General features: G+C 41.2%; 1 protein-coding gene across 1 annotated transcript in view; it reads right to left on the bottom strand.

Moving 5' to 3' along the window:
* The window catches only part of LOC149081268 (cell adhesion molecule Dscam1-like), a 265,918-nt gene that overhangs the window by 222,770 nt on the left and 27,582 nt on the right, over positions 1-15,566 (bottom strand). The window contains exon 2 of the mRNA XM_089238109.1: positions 6,114-6,437. Coding sequence (XP_089094235.1) covers positions 6,114-6,437 — 324 coding nt within the window. The remainder of the gene's footprint in view (positions 1-6,113; positions 6,438-15,566) is intronic.

Genomic DNA, 15,566 nt, shown 5'->3' with positions numbered 1-15,566 from the left:
CCAAACAAGTCAATAGAGATGATCTCAAAGCGCTGAGAATACACGGGAGTTCGAAGTAGTCCAGCCGGCTTCTGATTCGTTGCTTTGTAACGGGCACATTCAGGACAGTTCTTCACATAGTCAGCGATGTATCTTCGCATGCCAGTCCAGTAGTAGCGCTTTGCAATCCTATGATAAGTTCCTTCTTCCCCATAGTGTCCAGCTGCTGGATCATCATGGTGATACCGAAGTATGGATTCACGCTCGTTGTTCGGTATGACCAATTGGGCCTCTTCTGAGTCGGCATCTGGGGCATATCTGTAAAGCACTCCTTGGTTCAACACGAATCCACGTTCTGTCCAGTTCGCGTAATCTTCAGTTTTCCGGGTAGATTCAAAGCTTTGAATAATTTTCCTCAAATCTTCGTCGCCAAGTTGGGACTCTCGAATAGTTCTAGGAGTTCTTGCTGGTAGGTCAGCCACAAATATATTCAAAACTTCGCGAGAATTCACTTCAGCACAGACTGGGCGTGACAACATATCAGCTATACTATTCACTTTTCCAGGTATATACTGTACTTTCAGGTTGAAAGATTGTAATTCCAGCGCCCACCTTGCAAGTCTTCCCGATGGCGATTTGAGATTGAGAAGCCACTTCAATGGTTGATGGTCGGACGCTACCGTTATTTCCGCTCCTTCAACATAGCCACGAAATTTCTTTAAGGCCCAGACTACAGCAAGAGCCTCCCTCTCCGTCGTAGAATAGTTTTGTTCCGCTGCTGTGAGAAGTCTGCTAGCATACTCAATAGGGTGTTCATCCGGCCCTTGGCTTTGGAGTAACACAGCTCCAAGGGCATAGTTGCTTGCATCAGTGCGAATAATATATGGTATGGTTCCATCAGCCTGTTTCAACACAGGAGGGCTGGTCAGCCTCTTTTTAAGGGTCTCGAAGGCCTGTTGCTGGAGGGTTTCCCAATGCCACTGAACCTTCTTCTTTGTCAGATCACTGAGTGGACGAGAAATTTCGGCAAAATCCCGTATGTATCTACGGAACCAGGAGCATGTCTGAAGGAAGGATTGTAGCTCCTTGATGTTCCTTGGTGGGGGGATTTTTTGAATTGAAGAGACCTTGTCGGGATCTACTTCGATACCCTCAGAAGTAATCCAAAATCCTAGATATTTTACACGAGAGCACGCGAACTGACATTTCTCTCTGTTCGCATGAAGTTTGAAGACAAGGAGCCTTTCAAAAACAGCTTGTAGATCTGCACAGTGTTGCTCAAAGGTATCTGACAAGATTATGATGTCATCAAGATAAGTGAGAGTAAGAATGTCTCCAAGTCCACTTCTGAATCGGTCTATTAGCCTCTGGAAGGTGGCAGGAGCATTTCGCAACCCAAACGGCATTCGTAGATATCGGTAAGTACCAAAAGGACACACAAAAGCCGTTTTGTCTTGGTCAGCGGGATGCATCTTCACCTGGTGATAACCTGATCGGAGGTCAATAGTTGTCATGAAGGATTTAGGTCGAGCCTCATGGAGCAGGTCGTCCATTCGTGGAAGAGGATAAGAGTCAGCAACGGTGATGGCATTGAGTTTCCTGTAGTCGACGCACAAGCGAATTGTACCATTAGGCTTGGGGATGAGTACCACGGGGGACGCATATGGGGATTCGCATTCCTCAATTATCCCTTCAGCCAAGAGCTTGTCGATTTCTTGTTTCAGAATCTCTTTTTTGGTGGGATTCATTCTGTATGGAGGAACAGCTACGGGCATATGGTCACCAGTGTTGATGCGGTGTTCGATGAAAGGGGTCGGTTCTCCCCCTGGTTTGAAACATCTCTGATACTTTTCAAGGAGAGAATCAAGGACTTCCCGTTGCTGATGGGTGAGGTGGGTACCTTCATCTTCACGAAGTCGATATGAGGGTGATTCAGCAGGTAGTGCCAGCAGGAGTGCACTGTTTTCCGATGGGCTCTCGATGAACGGATATCGCGTCTCAGGAGCTTCAGAGAAGTACCACTTTCCTTGCTGAACGTCCAGGACGATCCCGGCATCTCCGAGAAAGTCCATACCGAGAAGGGTTCGGTTTTCTCTGGCGTGTGGAAGCACCATCAACTCGGTGGGAACCATTTTACCTTGGACGTTGATGTCCACAGTCGTTGTTAGGACTTCGGCTCTACGAGCATATCCATCGGCTAGTCTCATAACGATAGTCTTGCGGGAAAAGGGCAAGCCATGTTCTTGTAGGAGATGGTATAGCTTCTCCCCTGCCACTGAATGTGTGGCACCCGTGTCAGCACACACTGCTCCACGCTTATGACAGATCATGACTTCGATAGCATTTCTTTGACGTCTCTCAGTTGAGAAACTGTAAAAAGCCAAGGCGTCGACACTAACTTCTGGGGTGTTCGTAGCAGGATTGCACGTTCGACATCGGGACTTAACGACACCAGGTTCTCCGCATCCGTAACATCTTAGGATATGACTGCTACTGGCATCTTTCGATTCCATATTAGGATGGGATGATAAACTGTATAAGTCCAAAGCGTTGACACTGGGTCCTGGTCTATCCGTTGGAGGATTACACGTTCGGCATCGGGACTTGGTAACACCAGGTTCCCCACAACCATAACATCTTAAGACAGGATGACGTCCTGCATCTTCCGATTCCGGATTCGCACGTTGATTAGAATGAAAGTCTCTTTGTCGCATTGGGGACCTAGGGGGTTCATGTTGCTTTGACTGCAACTTCTTCCTCTCATATTGGATCTCGCTCTTTTTGTTTCGAAGGTTATCATAAGCATCAAGCTTCTCCACGATTTCATCAGGGGTAGTCCACTCACTCCAAACATCCAGAAAATGTTCTTTTACTTCGGGTGGAATCCTCTTCTTCATCTGATCCGAAATCATCAGATCTTTCAGCTCGTCAAAGTTGCTAATGTTCAGTTCGGACAGCCAGCCTTCGAAATAACTTTGGATCTCAAAGTGATAGTCCTTCCAGGTAATTCCAGGTGATTTTCTGTGCGTAGAGAAGAGCTGCCGGAACCTTTCCGCACTCAGCTTGAAACGGCGTAAGAGAACCTCCCGGATGTGGTCGTAATCATGGGCCTTATCTTCAGGTTCTCGAGCAATGAGCTTAGCAACTTCATTCGGCAACACTCCCAGCAGATACGCAACCCAGTTCACCTTCTCCACTTTCAAGAATTTTAGCTGTCTTTCAAACAACTTTAGGAATAGCGACATATCATCTTCACTCGGATTGAAATTCGGGATCAACCTCTTCACGTCGAACTTGGGCTGATCGATGAGAGCGACGGATGGCTCTTCTGCCGGTTGCGAGAGTCGTTGAAACTCAAGCTGCAACCGCATCTTTTCAAGTTCAAACGAACGTTCTCGTTCCTTTTCTTCGGCGATCCTAGATTGTTCCTTTTCTTCGGCGATCCTAGATTGTTCCTTTTCTTCGTCGATTCTAGCTCTTTCCTCAGCTATTCTAGCTCTTTCCTCAGCTATTCTAGCTCGTTCTTCTTCTCCCTCTCTTTCTCCGATAATAGTAGCCAGCAGGGATTTCACGAATTCTTCCTCATAACCGGAGGACTTTGTTATTATGTGCTTGAGATCTACTACACGCGAATCATTCGGAACTTCCTCTCCTAATTCTAGAGCGAGTAGGATCAAATCACGTTTCTTACCTTTGGCCAAGTACGCCATTTCGATTTTAGGAGCTATCAGGAACCTCACAGTTGATTTCGAATGTCCGTTTCGTACTGCCTTGAGTTCGAGCCACGACGTTGGGCGCCAGTTTTATAAGGGGACGTCGAGTCGGAGGTGCGTCTCTTTTCCGTGAGGTGGCGGAATATCCCCAATCACTTGATATAGGAGGGATGTCCAATTGATACACGAAACTACGGAGCTTAACGAAGAAGACTTTATTTCGAAGCACACTCAAAACAGACAACCGTACAGAATGGAAGCCACATTCCAACTCACGTTCTCTTCTCTTGGAAGATAGATTTTCTCTTCTCAACTTCTTTTAACAACGTATAAACAAACAAAACGCATTAGGTGCTGTAAGGCCACAGAGAGTTAGTAAAAATATCCATACTGGGAAAATAGATTCGTTACAGCTTTCATTAATGAGGAAATTATCTCTTTAATTAATGCTGAAATTATCTCTCACATTAATTCTAGAATATTTTATTATATTAATTCTGGAAACTTATCTCTTTCATTAATTCTGTAATCATCTCTTTCATTAATTTCGGAATTATCTCATCGATGCTAAAATTATTTCTTTCATTTATTGATTTAAATTCCTGTGAATGCCATAAGAAAAAAACGGGTGATCGTGTTTGTTTTCACCGGGTCACGTGATCTACCAACGGAAGATGTTGGGGGGACACTGTTCTCAGCGCTGCCAAGGCGGAGGCCGCTGACGTCATGCGCTCACCAGTAATATAAGCTCAAGGGGGATAACAGACATATTGCCATTCAGAAAATACCAGCTGGGTTTATATCAGTGCTATCTGGCGACATCGATTTAAATACGATATTCACACTGGTTTCACTACACGTACACGCACATTCCCGCATGTACCGATTCGTTGGGGGGGGGGGGGGGGGGTGTGCGGGGTGCATGTGTGGTGTAGCAATAGTAGGTAGGGCCTCCAAAAAATGGCTCGGGGATCCATGATGTTCTTAAATCAGCCACCTCGTTGGGCAATCTGCCTGTTGTGGCGTTGTATTTGAATTTGATGATGCATATTTTAGCAAATATGGAAAAATTGAATACGCAAAACTGCGAGAGTCTCATCTTGATGAGGCGTACAAAAATAATTACTATTCCGAAATAATCAACTCGATCACTGGCATTTACTTTTTTGCAAAAAGTATTGGTCTATCTAAATTATTATTATTATTGTTACCTTTTCTTAAACTTCGATGTTTGATTTTGTTACATTTGCGTTGAATTGTCTCCAAGAAGCGTGCAGATCAGTCAGAGCGTACCAGGTACACTGGTATGGGACGAAACGACGAACCTCTCCGCTAATTATACTAAATACAGATGACTGGTTACCAAGCGAAGATAATTGGAAGGAAAATTCCTTTTTTTTAATGTTGGTAGTTCATTTCCCTCTGAGGAATGTGAATTTTCTTTCCAATTATCTGCGTTTGGTATTTAATCATCTGCACTTCGTACAATGGCATGGGTATATAGTGGCCATATGACCCGTATCTTAAGGCACGTTCCCGTAATTTTGGTCGTCATGACGGGTTTTTTTTTTTTACAAAATAGCCTATTATTTTCCCTCGTACTTCTAAACCCAGGGATGTTTATTTATTCTCTACATCCTGAGATCCTAAGATCAAGGATCGAGATAGCTCTCATACACATCATGATTTATGACTATAATAATTACAGGCGTAAATCAATATGAATCATTCCATTTATATGACTAATTAATCATAATAATTATTACCATAATAAATTATAGTCTTTCATAGGCTGACCATATTTCTTTGAGGGGGAAAATACGGAAAACTGAGATTCCAATCGCCCATTGCAGTCAAAAATTGATGGTCAAGTAAGTATAAGTAAATATTTGCCGATTATAACTAAAATCGGAGAAAAATCTTCAATGGCGGGAAATGAAGCACAATTGGAAGTCGCAATTGATTCAAATGTATTTCACGGCCGAAAACTGGACATTTTTTTCAATGAAAAAAGTCGTATGGCCAAAATTACGAAAATATCCCGGTTATACGGGTCGTATGGTCACTCTGATCTGACATAACTTTCAAACTAAGCATCATTCAAGTGCATTGCGATTTGTAATAATGCTTCATTTCCCGCCATTAGTAATTTTTGCAGTGTTTATAATAACTTCATCTTTGACAATTTTTTTTTGGTGATATATCCAGTATGAATTACGATTTCCCCGTATTTTTATAAAGCGGATAGGGTCAACCAGGGTATACATCATGTTGAAACCTTTATACAGGAAGAATTTTTTCAAGGCCCGTATAAAACCAATTCAGCGCGCCGCGATTGGTCAGCGGGCCAGAGATAGTGCACCCGCGGTCAAAACTACATTGTGTAAAATGTGCTTTAGAAAATGTTGGACTCACACTTACCTGCTCTGACGTATACATCGCGGCTGACGACGGAACCGACGACGTTCGAGGCCACGCAAGTGTAAGCCGTCGCGTGCACGTCAGCCCTGTAATCATCAGCCTGGAACGGTGGGAAAGACAAAGCTCCGTCGTGCCTGATCCTACGCAATCCGGGCACCTCCCTGACGATTCCACCGTCCACGGTACGCCACGTGACCGTCGGTCGCGGATTACCGTCCGAAGAACAAGACACTAACGTCCCGGACGAGTTGGAAAATTCCACCAGGCCGGATGGCTCTACCGTGAATTTCGGGCCTTCGTAACCAGTTGGTAAGGCGCCAGAAACTGAAATTAGAATAGAAAAGAAATCAGGAAATTACTCGAAAGTATAAAACAAACGTGTTTAAAAGTAAACACACACACACACACACGCATGTAGACAAATACAACACGTTCCGGCATGTACCGATTTGGTAGAAATTCTCCCGAAGAATGTTTACGTGATGCATGCACGGTTGAGTAGTAGTAGTAGTCACACAGTCTGAGCCCGTATCTAGTATTTTGTCTGATTTTTTTCAATGCTGCCATCTATATTTCAGGAGTGAAGTGTAATTATTGAATATTTGTACGGTTTGTTGACATGTTGCTCTCTGTGGCGAGACTTTTTAATGTAGAGATCAGCTCGCATTTGCACCTTGAAGTTGGGAACCACAGAAAACAAACTTTAGCGGACCACCACTGTGGCGACGGTGGGCCCCCCTTGTCACTGAACTAGGTCGTCTCACCTGTAGCTATTAGATATACTGCAAAAAAAAGGGTAAAGATGGTCTTGCAATATCCAATGGCCATAGGGGCGATGACCTTCTTCAGTGACGTCACGAGCTTCGCGCGGAGGCCTTCAGTTACAGATGGTGTTGGTCAAACACATAAGTAATTTTCGTCACGAGAACGTCTGTAAGAAAACCGGGAATACATCACATGCGAAGGTTTTAAAAGAATGGCTGTTGCGAAGAGATGAATTTTCGGAAATATAGAGAGAGTAAATTCAACTGCCTTTGCGGGGAATCGAATCCACGTCCTTTCACTTTCCGGGTGAACGCCCTAAACTACAGAGGCAACGAATCCCCCAATCTTTCCTTGGAGCTCGTGTTCACTGAAAGGGACCGTACATGGGCGGCGAAACAATTAGTATATTTCTTGCCAAAAATGCTTTAATGACATTTCAGCATCAATGTAATATCAATTTCAGGTCTATTAGTTAAATATATATATATATAGGTGTTTCAACACCTTGTCTTAATAAGGTGACGTTTCTCACCTTATTAAGACACCAAGAGGTCTTGGTTTCTAAATAAGCCGCCACACACACACACACAAACTTGTTTAAACTCATATTTTTTAAACGAAGAGACCTGAAATGTGTCATCAAACATTTTTAGCAAGAAGGGTGAGGATGCCTTTCTTTCTTGTACTTGCCGTAATTATGTTGAATGACCCTACCGTAGCACCTTACATACCGCCAAGAATACATTGCAATTTCATCGCTGAAGATACAAGATATCGAATCTACAAGCAAGGCTCAAGTAGCAGACATCCTATGATTGATAGGATATAGTTTTCTAATGCATGAAATATACAGGGAAGTCATAAAATAACTTTGCAGATATGCGAGCCCCTAGCGGCTGCAAAAACAAATAACGTAACTAAAATTAGAGACATTTTTTTTCCCTTCAAAATATGTGCCCGGGAATGAATGGAAAAACAAAAACTTAGCTCTCGCGATTACGGTTACAGCTACAATATTTTGAACAATTCAAACGGCAACACTCTTCTACTGAAGCGTCTCGCTGCAGTGTTGAACATATTGAGCATTGTCAGAAGGCACATCACTGGACGTAGACGAAGAAACCTGCGGAAACAACCAATGCGGATCACATTTTTTGCCGCTGGAAGTTCCCCTACGAAGGGTTAGCTCACCAAACCCTTTGGTGAGATCTTTCGGGAACGGTACGTGTAACACCATAACGCGTCCCGTGACGGCGTTTACGGTGTTACACATGCCGTTCCAAAAGCATTACCTTGTATGGTTCTTTACTGCGCCAATCATTTAACAATGCATGAAAGCAAGTGTGGTCATTTGTTTTTCGAAATTTTTTCGCTGTAACCTTAACCGCGAAAGCTATATTTTTGTTTCTGTGCGTGCGTGTGTATTACATATTTCGTAAAAAGTAAGGGGAACAAAACTGATCAGCACCATGGACAGAGGCTTTGTTTCCTCGTTTACCGTCACAGTGGAGGCGATGTACATGTTACAGCCAAATCTCGATATTGGCGAATTCGTGACCAGGCTAGCCACTTTGCGAATTGGTCAATTTCGTTAAATATTGACCCCATAGGCTAGTTCATGAAGCTCATGATCCCTGGCCGGTAACAGAAGACATGATTCCGGATCACCGTAAAGTTGGCGTATTTTTTCGTGATAAAATTATGTCCACATTAGTTATGACAGCCCATAAAACCGCAGTCACGATGCGGTAATCATTTTTTTCTCTTCCAAAATTCGGCAGATGAAACTGTATGCTTATATAGATAGTTATTTTTATTGTTTTTCTCTAATTTCAATTTTTTTTCTGTCGTCACGTGGAGCACAATACAGCTGTCATGCACAGACATGTATCACACGTTGGCGAATAAAAAAAATTTATCTGGCTCCAACCGGATCGCCTTCCATCATCACATCGAGATATAGTCGGGGATCTCCGGCCACTTCATGAAATGGCCGGCCCCGTCGCGGATTTCCCGCACTTCGAGATTTGATAATAACATTATATTTTGTATACATTGTTTATCTAACATCTCCCACTTCAACATGCCAACTTCTTCTCCTTCTTACTTGCTCTACAACTCTTCCCCACACTTCTTTTGATATCCCAAGGGCTGCGGTCTCCGGCCCTTGTGTGCCTCCAAGGGCACGTGCAATTTTTCTCCCTAGCCATTGGGTTGAGCTATCCATTATAATCAAAGAACTTGTACGTTAGATCGACATCATGGGAAGAACAGCGCGAGTGATTTCATCCTTTTGAGCAAGAGGGGCCAGTGCTATAAATATTTGCTAACTTTTTCCTACGCAACCCTGCCTCATTTGAGGTAACTGAAATAAGTTGCTTTGCATTAGTCCGGGGTCGTGAGCGGTTCTATCTATCTATCCATCTATTTTTGGCTCCTACTGTGAGAAACGCCTATACCTCCAATTTCATTCGCTGATTTTTCCGGCACTAGAGGCTCGCGTGTCAGCAAAGCTATACTCTGACCACCCTGCATGTATATTTATTACTTCCTTCTAATATGCATCTTCATGTTTTCCCAATATGTAAATTTCCCTCCATATACTTCCATCTCCGTAAACAAAATCAGCCTTTCAATCGTCGAATATATTTTGGACATGTGTCTATACCTACGATCACAAACCTCAAATTTTTCATGAACGTAGTTTGCATCTGCAAACATCTTGAAAGAATGGATTTTTCCCCTTGTCTTCTTCCACTTCGACGTTATTCACCTTGGAAAGAAACCCCGATCGCGATACACCACACCACGAATCAATATTCTAGAGTTGGCTCCTCTTCTTCTTCTTTTCAGGTCGACAGCTCTTGTTTTTTTTCTCTCTCTTTTTGCCCCCTCTTTTAGATTCTACCGGCCTAAAAATCGATTATGACAGATATCCGAAACGTGGAGAATCGAGTTATAGCCCATCGATCATATTACAAACCGCAACTGCCTCCCAGCAAGAAAAAAATGAATAAGGAAAGGAATTTCTCGTTCTTTCTTACCGCTATAAAAATTCTGAAAATTCTCTTCGCGTCTCACCTTGTATACAGGGTGTCCCATAAATTCGTGAATTCTTTTCAGATATTCATAAAAATTGTGAATGAATTGGTATATTCGAATGCGGTTGGCGAAAAAAGAAATCATTCTCACGAAAGGGGGACATTTAATTGAAACGTTTGTCGATTGAAAAACGAGAAAAACATCAGTCTGACAGGAGTGATTGTACCTGAACTTTTCTTCAATCTCTTCTGTGTCCGAAACACTCGTAAAGTTTCAACCAGCGATTCGCGTCTGAGGTGAAACAACTTCACCAACCGTGCTTTATTCTTCAATGTGAATATAACACTGAAAACCTTGTGTTAGCGCCAGTAACAGCAAAATTCAGAAATCAGCTGTTAATAGATATGGTTACCAGACATCTTCCTTTAGAAGGACGGCTTACTTTTTATGTCATATCAAGCATCCTCCTACGTTTTGAAAAAATTCACTCTTTTGTCCACATTTTCAGATTTCCGGATTTTTCATTTTTATGTATATATTTTTTTTGTAAAACGTAAACCGTAAAATGGTACAAGTTTGTGCCAAGGTTACACACACGGTTTCCAAACGCCAACGCGTTCTAGCGGTGAATGGTTGCGAAAGTTCGGAAAAAATACTGGAGAGAAACTGGAGAAACCGCCAGACACCCAGGCTCTGTCGCAATGTAGAGGAGAGTATACAAGGTGATGCAATACAAAGGGAGGAAAATATTTACCCTATTGTGAAACATTGTGGAAAGTTTTATCCAGGACTGAAGGTTTCCATGCCAGACGGCGAAGGAGATGTAGTAGTTTCCGCTATGGTGAAGAAAGGAAAGTATACGGACATGGCCAGACCCTGCTGACATCGTAACACCTACCAACAGTTCCTCAATAAAATAATATTAATTAAACTTATTTTCTATCATTTTTCATTCTTCAGTTTATGAGAAAAAGGAGGAAATAATGGTTTAGAGGGTTTTTATTAAGGGGGATGATGCACGCAAATTTTCTAAAAAAACACATTTTCTCCAATGTTTGTCCTCCAATGTTTCTGTGTCCAACTGTGTTCAAGTTTACCTGTACTGAAAATATCTTAATATAAACTGATTGCACACACAGGCATTACACACGCTAATGTTTTCCACTAAAATGCTAAAAAGTTTTTTGTCACATAAGGAACATTTTTTCGAACACCACTCATTCAAATGTCTTGAAACTTTGTGTGTGTCCCTCAACACTATGGTGTTATATACTTTAACACGAGGAATTTTTTATTAAAATTACTTTTAAAAAAGTTTTACGGCACAGAATATGGAAAAATTTTGGTGATTTTTGAAAAAGTTGCTTGCTGTTAAGGTTAAAATTCGAGAAAAAAAAACTAACCAACACATTTGAAATCCTAAAATACTCGTGTTAGAGCATTTAACACCGTAGTGTTGAGAGAGACACATAAAGTTTCAATACATTTGAATGCGTGATGTTCGAGGAAATGTTCCTTATCTAACAAAAAGTTTTGAGAAAAAACACATTTTAGTGAAAAACGTTAGCGTGTTTAATGCCTGGCAGCACATTTTATATTAAAATAATTTAAAAATATTTTAATACAGGTAGAACAAAGAAACTTTAACGCAGTTAGACGCAGAAAATTTCATAGTATTTAAAAATTCAGAAATTGTAAAATTTGCGTGCACCACACAACCCTCTTAAAGCACATACGTAGAAACGATAGAAGCAGTGACATAAATGTGTCAGATCGAGTTTATAATGCGTTTTAAAAACAGAAAAACGGGTGGTCCAAAGTTGTAACCCACAGGGATTGTACCGCATGAAAAAAATTCTCCCGCCCTCCCTTCCTATCAAACATAGGTTTTTCCCGACAAATCAATCAATAGGTGAGATCATGGCCCTCCACAAGGGGTGGGCTGACAAGGCTCCAGCCCAGGGGCCCGGTGTGATTTTAATCATTTTTTTGTTTTTTCACGCTATAAATTCATAATAAAGGGGCCCCGTGAAAGTCTGGTCGGGGGCCCGTAAAAGATCCCAGCCTAGGGGCCCTGCTTCAGGATGTGGGGGCCATGGGTGAGATGTATAGCTATAATGTGTAAAACATTCAGACAAATAAGTGCATTAATTGAAAGAGATATTCTTTAAAAACCTCAGAAAGGGGCACAAAGTTGTGCCGTTTTTCGTTATCTCTTCATTGATGACAGAGATCTTGTATATATATTTTTTTTTTTTCCCCTCTCGCACATGTTTACACGCTTTGATCAATCGCCATGTCGAAACTCCCAGAATACAAGAACCCAAGATGCTCCTTTTCCCAAGCAGGGCAGATGCTAGTGTAACCATGGCCCAACGCGCTCCACAGCAATATGAAAAAAAAAAGTCCAAAAAGAAGCTCTGGAAGCAGAAAACTGCAACATCCATTTACAGCAGTTTTTCCCAACGTGGGCGTTACCGCCCCCTGGGGGGTGATGGAATGTTCCATAAGGGGGCGGTAGAAGCTATGGGTATAACATAGGATTCTATGAGTTAGATTGCGTTCGGGGGCGATGGGAGAAAAAAATTTCTGAAGAAAGGGGCGATGGGACAAAAAAGGTTGGGAAACTATGATTTAGAGAATACCATTGTTTCATCACCAACAGCACATTCCACTGAAGTAGGGAGGGAGAAAAACAGCGCCCAGACCATGGCCCACCGCTCAGTATCAATGAAGAGTTATACACTGTTAGCTGCAGAAGACCTGGGCCATGCTGGTAAATATGCGTGTATGTATGCGTCGTGAGCCTTACGTGAAGTTCGTTTCTGTGTAATGCTTGTTATAGTGCTGCCAACTGCCATCAATTTTTCAAACTATGAATGAAGTGTAATGCTTAAATAACTGTAACCGTTGTATGTGGCGAGACACTTTAACTGAGAGATCGCCTTGCATTCGGGCCTCGAAATTGGGGGAACCACAGGAAACAAACTTCAACCGACTACCACTGCCGGGATGATGGGGTTCGAACCTCAAAGTGCTTCCGACAACCACCACACGGAAATACTGCCCAGCTTCTGTGGTCATCACCAAAAGAAAAGACGGCCCGTGCTTCGTGGAACAGCCTTCTTAACAAGGCAGTGAAAGCTTCCAGAAATAAATGCAACAGTATATATATATATAGAAAACGTTCTCAGCCAAATAAAACCTCACCATGCTTCAGGCAAATGTCGAAAAGCGGTGTGTGTCAATATTTTGGCGCCCGCATCTTCCTTGTCCAACTGATGGTTCGCCTTCGGCTCCCCAGAATTTGTTTAGTAGATATTTGCATTTATGAAAGAACCACACTTCTCAAAGCATAAAATAGGCACAAAGGTTGGCGACACAAAGTTTTGGGAAACTGTCGCAAAGCAATAAAACTGACCTGCCGATGGAAACAATTCATTATAAGCGGGGGAAGACGGATTAGTACAGTATTTTGTACTTGTTTCCTTCTGTATTTGCTTTTTTTTAATGGTTGTGTTTTATTTTGTGAAAATTATCAGGGTAGCCGGTTTTTTTGTCAGTATAGTGGTGCCATCTGTTATGGAAATTGGTGAACGTGACGTTTCCAAGCGTGCACGCACGGGTGTCCTAATTTTCGAATTTGATAACATTATTAATAGGAGTCTGATTTGTATATTTCCAGAAATTCACTTTTGTGCAGCGTCCTCTATCGACAGAAACCTAAACTATTTTTTTTTTGCTCTATATTAAAAAAAACACTTTTCATGAGAACAACTCTTTTGCCAACAAAAAATTCAAATATATATAGGTTTTTTTAATTATGCACACAATTTTGTGCAAATTGCAAATTTGTGAAATGATGCCAAAACTAAGATGTTATGAATTCATGTATTCTGACAATATAGCAACTATGTCAAACACACTTGCCTTATTCTGTTAAATACCGTCACAGCGAAGATTTCGTTGCAACGAAAACTTTTCTGTCCCCAGATTTAATCGTGAGGCACAAGCGCTGATTAGCGAAGCGGTAAATCAAATTGTCGCTAAAATCTACCAAAATGTCTACTTCAAGAAACGCTGATTTCAGTGATGACTTCACTCACACACTAGGTCGCTCACTTACTAACCAGGTGAATCATTCACAATGTCGCTCACTTGATCACTCTCTCAGTAGGCCGGTCACTGGCGTGATCTCTGTGTCGCTCATTTACTTGCTTACGTCATTCGTTTACTGAATAGGTCCCTCACTTTCTCATTCACTCACAGCACTGGGTCACTAATTATATCATCAGCTCTCCAAGTTGCTCACTATGTTATACACTCACTCACCTGGTCTCTCAATCTGTTATACACTCACTCACAAACAAGGTCACTCGTTCTGTTGCTATCCCTGACTAGGTCACTTATTTCATCACACTAACTCACCAGATTACTCAATCACTAACTAGGTCACTCTCACCGTTACTCCCTGACTAGGTCGATCACTCTGTCACACACTCAATCACCAGGTCACGCACTTACTCATTAAGGGTGGTATTAACCGACATGGTTGTTTAAACCATGTCGGTTTTAAATCATACAATTTTTCGATGAGAGATCGACACGGATATTGGTTAAATTCAGGTTTTTAGCCAATCTATGTTGATCTCTTATCCAAAAATTGTGACTACAGTTTGAACCATGTCGGTGAACACGGCCCTTACTGACTCACTCACTCGGACGTTCCTCTCTCTCACATACTCAATGACTCATGCCGAACAGTTTCGGTGAATTTTCCGTCGATGAATTCTTGGTCGGTAAATTTTCCCAGCGTGGAATTGCATGGAGATTAATTGTTGATGGTGAATTTTCCGTAAACCCTAAATGTTGCACAGACATTTATTTATCGTATCTTCATTAGATATTTTATCATCACTATCACTTAAATTTATAAAAGCCGATTTGATGTCTTTGAATTTTCTATGAATTTAATTCAAAATGAACAAATCTTTGAAGTGGGGAAAAAACACTCTTCATATACACAAATGATTTTTTTCTTTGAACTTCCATCGTTTGGAGAGAAAAGTTATTAATGAAGTATCTCATTTAAATTTCGATACACATTTAAAAATTTGCATCAGTTCAATAGATTTAGAAAAAAACCCTCAGGAACACTTCTTTAGCAGAAATGGAATCATAATATAACCCCCCGACCATCTTCTCCACTTTTGCTATTTAATGTCTGCATGCGATAAAAATCTGCATTCGTTAATTTGAAAAGCAATGTTTCAATGTTTACTGAAATTTTAATTGGAATTGATTGGAACTAAAATTAATTCATTAAATTTTTTTCGACTTCACGTCTCTGAACTTTGTTTTTACTTTTTATACTTAAGTATTAAATATTTTCCTTTTTTTCATATCATTTTTTTTCAAAGTCAAATACATTATTTTCATTATTTGTTATTGGGATTTTTCCCCGCTTTATCTCAGCTTAAATACCTTGTACTTAATTTCTATATCTTTCTTTATTTTTTCTGAATCTGCATTATTCTGGAGTTTATATTTATTTTTCTACTACTCTTTTTTATGATATCTGTATTTATTAATTTTCGTTGATTTTAATTTCCCAATATTCAGTTTAAAAGCAATTTTTTCCCTCCT

The sequence above is a fragment of the Pholcus phalangioides genome, unplaced genomic scaffold, assembly GCF_987345545.1.
Source record: "Pholcus phalangioides strain wild (caught in Gottingen) unplaced genomic scaffold, Ppha-v1.0 ptg000010l_1, whole genome shotgun sequence".
Taxonomy (NCBI): Eukaryota; Metazoa; Arthropoda; class Arachnida; order Araneae; family Pholcidae; genus Pholcus; species Pholcus phalangioides.
The sequence above is the reverse complement of the archived record's forward strand: the minus strand, read 5'-3'. Positions and strand labels throughout refer to the sequence as shown.